The sequence below is a fragment of the Labeo rohita genome, chromosome 15 (genome assembly GCF_022985175.1).
Source record: "Labeo rohita strain BAU-BD-2019 chromosome 15, IGBB_LRoh.1.0, whole genome shotgun sequence".
In the NCBI taxonomy this organism is placed as follows: Eukaryota; Metazoa; Chordata; class Actinopteri; order Cypriniformes; family Cyprinidae; genus Labeo; species Labeo rohita.
Genome location: NC_066883.1, coordinates 11,042,710 through 11,049,478, shown reverse-complemented (window position 1 = coordinate 11,049,478; position 6,769 = coordinate 11,042,710). Strand labels below are relative to the sequence as shown.

General features: G+C 37.5%; 1 protein-coding gene across 1 annotated transcript; it reads right to left on the bottom strand.

Annotated features, from left to right (window-relative positions):
- Window positions 1–777: 777 nt before the first annotated feature.
- On the bottom strand, window positions 778–3,530 carry lpar6a (lysophosphatidic acid receptor 6a). The gene has a single exon (XM_051130053.1). It carries the CDS (start codon window positions 2,719–2,721, stop codon window positions 1,603–1,605), a length of 1,119 nt encoding a protein of 372 aa, XP_050986010.1. The 5' UTR covers window positions 2,722–3,530; the 3' UTR covers window positions 778–1,602.
- Window positions 3,531–6,769: the final 3,239 nt, after the last annotated feature.

The following is a 6,769-nucleotide window of genomic DNA, read 5'->3' as shown; positions in this document are numbered from 1 at the left end:
AGTCAAGAATGTAACAAAATATCAAAAAATATTATATTAATGTAACCAAATATAATATTATAAGAACCCCCCCCAGCCCCAAAAAAACAAAGTAGATTACCACTGTTCTGAACTTTTTTCACTGCTGCTAAAGCCAAAACACTAAGACTAATGTACTTTGCATGACTACATGTGAGCTGTTGGATTTGAAGTGAGTAAGAGTGAAGTCAGTACTTCTCATTAGACTTTTTTCCCTCCAATGGTCTTTTTCATTTCCTCATTTTCTTTGTTTTTCATGTGCTAAACTAGATTAATTGTGGATGGCATGGCAACACAATGTGTGCAGGTGATCTGAGGTATCAGTTGTGCCAATAGCTTAAGAGCACCTGATCTCCCTTTACAGATATAGCAACACCTTATAGCAACAGGCTTTTACAGGCATGTTTAGAAGTGAGGATTTTGGTCGGGAATTGAGTGTGTTAACAGTTCCTGCCAAATCTACCGTTGTGCTGTAATGTCACAAATTACGTCGTTACAAAGATATTTCTCAACCTCATTTACTCCAAAGCTCAGCTTATTTTTGCCTGGAGCAGATGACATATTTATAACAATGCAGAAAATAAAACTAATTCTGAAAAAGCACAGTTGGTTTTTCAATGCAGCTCGTATGCCAGTGAATAAAGTTTACTGTTCAGTTATGCCACTTGAGTGGTTGAAATTATTTTACATTTCATTTAGTTGAGAGACTGTTCTTTGTCAATTTTAGACAATATTAGACAATTAAAATGGCTAACAACACAGAGAGAACACATCTTTTATAAGAGGGTGGTAGTACATTTACAGAGGCATATAGATAGATTTTAAACAGTAACTGCTGAATATTTAAAGATGATATTTAAACTTTGCAACTGCAATCAAGACTGTATTGTATAAACATTACACAGGGAGAAGGAACGATAATCTATTGTTTATTACTGTAAAAAACAAAACAAAAAAAAACACCTTTCTATAATTGTAAACCTTTATTACCAAATCAAGTTTGAAACAGAAAAAAACTGTGCATTATGGCAGTATCAATGTCAGTGCATATATACAGTATTATATAAAGTGCCAACAAATGTTTTCAGCTTGTTAATACTATGACACTTCAGGCAGTCGATGACTTTACATTGCCATATTATGGCATTGTAAAAATGGTATCATTCTATTTTGTTTGTCGGTTTAATTAAATAATGGTTATATCCTAGTAAGTTATTTTCACATTCACTTACCATTCTGGAAATGTAAGTACATTCGCATATAGTTAGAGGTTCTGGTCTACTTTATCAAGTTCCAGTTGACTTACACTATATTTGCATTATTCTTACTCCACAGTAAAGTATTCCAAATGTTTGAATGTTGTGTAATTCCACTGAGAACAGGTATGCCCCCCAGTACTGGGCTGAAGAATGATTTTAATAGGGAGGTAAATTCCTCTAGAAGGGCGTAGTTTATTTACTGCCCTGAGAGATATTAACAAGTCAATTTTGGGCATATTCACATGTTTTATTCCACATGTCATCCACTGCAGAGTGCTTTTTTGTGCATTCAGTTTCTTTACATCCATTTGTCCAATACCTGTCCTTATACGTTAGATTCATTGAGGAACATCTTGTTCTTTATGGATCTTAGGCTGAACTGAAGAGAGGAGCTTGTCTCTGATTGCAAGGCTTCAGAGAACTTGACATCAAAGGAACGGTTCATCTGAGACTTCCTTTTAATGGAGTTTTGTATTGTCTCTGATGTGAAATAGTAGACAATGGGGTCGAAACAGCAGTTGGACACAGCAATACACAGAGCAATCGGATAGATCGTTCGAACGACTGATTCTACTCCGCAGCCCTCCAAGGTTTTTGTCCGCACAAGTGAGTAGAAAACAAGGTTGACGTTGTAGGGGATGAAACAAAAGCAAAAGATGGAAAGGTGCACAATGATCATCCTCAAGATCTTTTTCTTGTTCAGCTTCCCTCCCCGACTAACGGTCTGTGGCCTCTTCAAAGTTTGGAGCACCATAGCTGAGCAAACCACATTCAGTATCAAGGGGATAAGGAACCCCACTGTCTCTATGAAGATCACCACCTTTGAGAGATGACTCTTCCACTGATTTGAAGAGAAGTTCTCAAAGCAGGCTATTGTGTTGTTCTTTTGCTTGTTAGTACTGTTTAGCATGAAGCCTGTCGGAAGACTTCCAGAAAGCACCAGAACCCAAACAGCAGCACACACAATTTTGGCATTGCGTTTGGTCCGGAGCCCCCTTGAACGGAAGGGGTGAACGATGGCGAGGAACCGGTCCACACTGATGCATGTTAGGAACAGGATGCTCCCGTACATGTTGGTGTAAAAGAGCGAGACAGAGAGCTGGCAGAGCAGGCTGCCAAACGGCCAGTTCTGCTGGATAAAGTAAAAGACCCTCAAAGGGAGTGTGAGCACAAATAATAAGTCAGAAACCACAAGATTCATCATATATGTGGTGGTCTCATTCCGCAGTTTCAGTGAACAAGTGAAAATGTACATGGCTGCAACATTGGTAATCAGTCCCACCATGAAGACAATGCTAAATACTATGCTGTAGAGTGGATATTTGAAGTTGTCATTCTTTGGGCAGTGGGTGATGTTGTGTAGCTGCAGAGAGGAACTTTTGTTGCTGACACTGCCAGCCCATATCTCGGTCAAAGCCTCCATCTGAACAGTGGTGTTGTACATCTCTTTGAGAAACAAAGGCGCACTATGGGGTGGCAGTTAGGCGCGACTACACAATAAGAGGATTTTCCTCAATCCACAATTCAACAGGGCAAAACAAAGCATGGGCAACTTGCTTCCAACTGCAAGATGGTCTTGCCTTCAAGGGCACATATATCTTTTTAATGTGTTTTTTTTCTGTTGGCAGTTCAAAAATGAAGCGATCAAACACCTCTCTGCAACATTCTTGAACAAAGTTTCTTGTTGAAAGCATTTCACCCCAGAAACTGGAGCCAGACCCTGACTACCTCTTCCCCTCCCCCTTCCTCCTGTCCTTTCCCTAGCCACCCCACAAGATTGTTGCCCCAAGCTTAACAGCTACTCACTCCAAAGTTTCAATTCACACAGTCCTTTCCTCTGGTTCAACTTGAGCAACACCATCCAAAGCAGTCAAAGGGAGTAGTCCTGTTAGAATCCACTCCTAGTAAATCCTACTGAGAATAAAAAAAAAATGTCTTTGTCTAAAATGGTAATTAAAGCATTCCCAAGTCCTCGTCTTGAAATACCCTTTATATTAAGCCACTTTGTTCTCAGTCCGACAGATTGTCCAGTGATTGTAGAGCACCTGTAGACTGCATACAGCTCTTTCTGAGTCTGACAGTGCAAATGAGCAAGACTTGCTTCATCGAAGGGTCCGTTTCCCGGCCCACCCCCTTCCTTGCTGCTCTGTCTTGTTGTCTCCGTCAACAGTAGCCTCAGGGGCATTCTGTGCTGTGAGCATTGAAGAGGCGCGGGAGAGGCAGCTGTGCTGTGGAGAACTTTACAGCCCAGTGTTATCATGACTAGCATATTTGGCTAACAATGGCTCCTCCTACCTCCTGGATAGACCCCTCCCCCCTGACAGAGAAGCCAGACAGCAAAAACTGTCCTTTTAACAGCTTAACATGACAGTCTCTTTCAACAGCTTTTGTTATTGTATTATTTAATATTACATCTTACCCAAAAGAAAATTATATCAAGAGATTATGTTTTAAATGTTTAAGAGGCTTAGAGTTCTTATTGGAGTTCTAATTTGTATTTTCTTGTAATTGTCAGCCGTTTTGTTGAAATTAACAATCTGGAGCTATAAAATGTGGATAGAAGAGTTCAGTTAGTGGAGCTTTGGAAGAATTTTGGTTCTTCCAATATTGTAGTTAATATTGAAATCTCAGACTTGTACAGACATTGGTATCTTGGCAAAGAGTTCTTAGTTCTTCTTAGGAGATACATTTAAGATTACTAGTTTTTCCAAGTCACCGTTTGCCTTTAGCATGGTCCAGTTAGTCCCTCCTTGTTGAGGAGCAAAGAGCATTGACTATATGAATATATTTGCGTGATTATGTATATAAAACATATATTTACATATTCAGTGTTATACCATCATATATACAGTGCAGTGCCACCTACTAATATTGGCACCCTTTTGTAAATATGAGCAAAGGCGGCTATGAAAATAAATCTGCATCATTTATCTTTTTGATCTTACATTAAAAAAAATGAAACACAAAATATCTCAGAAGTATATTCATCCATATTTACATTTTGTAGCACACCAGGGTGACTGAAATTGTCCAGCCATGACCTCCTGTTCCACAGGATTATATATATGAGGAACACAAAGACCAAATTCCCTTAATCATTGATCACGAGTTAAACCCCTTTAGAACTGGCCCCCTGAGTGTTTACTTTACTTTAATCCATTTGCATTATTGACACAATATTTTCCTATTAACACTGTAAAGCTGCTTTGACACAATCTGTATTGTTAAAAGCGTTATATGAATAAAGGTGACTTGACTGATGGCTAAAACCAAAGAATATAGTTCTGATGTACAGAACAAGATTGTTGAGCTTCACAAAATAGTGGCTGTAAGAAAATTGAGATTGGTTGAATCTTGGGGTCAGAAAGCCTAAAAAATATATTAAACAGCCCCTACTTCACCACATGTTGTTCAAATGGGTTTCAAGAAAAAAACCTCCTGGCTTATCCAAAAACATATTCCAGCATATTCAGTTGTCAGACATAACTGGAACTTCAAATGGGACTGGCTTCTATGGTCAGATGAAACATAAGTAAGAGCTTTCTGGCAACAAACCCACCAGATGGGTTTGGTGCAAACAGGGATAAAAAAAAGCACCCCATGCCCATGGTTAAATATACTGCTGGATCTTTTGTGGGCCTATTTTACTGCCGGAGGTGCTGCACGTCTTGTTTAGATACATGGCATCATGGATTCTATCAAATACCAACAGATAAAAAATCTAAACCTGACTGCCTCTGTAAGAAATCTTATAATGGACCATGTTTGAATCTTCCATTAAGACAATGATCTAAAACAAACATCAAAATCAACACAAAAATGTGTCATCTAGCACAAAATGAAGCTTCTGCCATGGCTGTCTCAATTTCCTGACCTGAACCCTATAGAAAATGAGTGGGGTGAACTGAAAAGAAGAGTCACCAGCATGGAGCTGGTATTCTGAAGAATCTGGAAATTTTCTGGATGAAGGAATGCTCTCTGATCTCTTGTCAGGTGTTCTCCAAACTCATCAGGCATTATAGGAGATAACTTAGAACTGTTATCTTGGGAAAAGTACGTTGCAATAATTGGGTGCCGATAAATGTGGGTATGTGAACTAGAGAAAAACATTTATATCATGAGATTTTCCTCCCACTTTCCATGTTTTACTTCAATGAAAGGTTAGAATCTTGTAATTTTTTTTGAATGAAAGATCAAAAAGATAAACACTGCAGATTTATTTTCACAGTCACCTTTGCTCATATTTACCAAGGGTGATATTAGTGGGCGGGAATGTATATTCCCCTAATAAGTTGAAATGTACTTCTATTTTTCTGTCCGCTGCTGACCTGAGTGAAGGGCATGCCACTGTGTGTGTTTTTGTGATGCTGTTAGTTGTAAAAGTTACGTAATTTTCCTGCAGCTCTAGCATCATTAGTCACATAATATGTACTGCTCATGTGCTTGGCTCAAAGAAAAAAATAGCAGCAGAACTGAGTGCACGTGAGCCACCCAAAGCACTGAGTAAAGGTGGCAGATTTCAAATTCTGAGGGGTCCTGCTCCAGCCGAGCAAGGGCTACTGAGATGAATTGGAGGACTAACTAGAAAGATATTGGTTAGCATTCCCATTAGCACTCGGTGGCTCTTTTTTCCTTCAGGAAAAACATTTGACATGCAAGAGACCTGTGCAAAAAGTTAATATGAGAGAAACAAGTTAAATATTAAAGAGCTCTCAGTTGTTTATCTATTTACTATTAAGTTAACAATATAGAAACTGCAAGTCTGTGCCTTTTCCAAACTCTATGCTTATGAAAGATGAAGTGCAACAGCTTCCTCAGCAAAAACTTCTGTTAAGAGACATTCTGTTAGGGTTTGGCAAGGGATTTTGTATTATATACTGCACCCTATGACACATTGCACTTAACTTGCATCAACAATATGCAACATATTATATTGTGAGGAACCGGTCTTTGATTAAATAATAGAGCAATACAAGGACAGTAGTTTTAGAATTATTTTTCCCATATTTTTTTTTTTTTATTTTGTATGTGGGATTATAAACAAAAGTCTTCAATATAGTATTAGGCTAACCAAACAAAATCAATTCAGAGTTGAATCACAACATTACAAAAAAAAAAAAAAAATTGTTCTGAAAATAAATAAATAAATAAATAAATAAATAAATAAATAAATAAATAGAAAAAGCACAACTGTGCACTTAATGTAAACTTAACCATGAAACACAGTAAATGGTATAATAATAATAATAATAATAATAATAGTAATGTTGAGATATATAGATATATATTTTATAAAGCTGTACAGTTGTTTGAGATTGTAGAAAGACTGATTCACAATGCTTTTTTAAACATAGATTTCATTCCTGTAATAAAAATGACAACTCTAATTTGTTGATCCAAAGTGCTGCCTTCTGGATAGAGTAGTAGCTATTATACACATTAAAATATAGTTGTTATATATAGTTTATAAAATATTAAAAATATTGGGTATT

Excerpts from the sequence above, each read along its gene's own strand:
- lpar6a (XM_051130053.1), bottom strand. The coding sequence starts at position 2,721 with ATGTACAACACCACTGTTCAGATGGAGGCTTTGACCGAGATATGGGCT.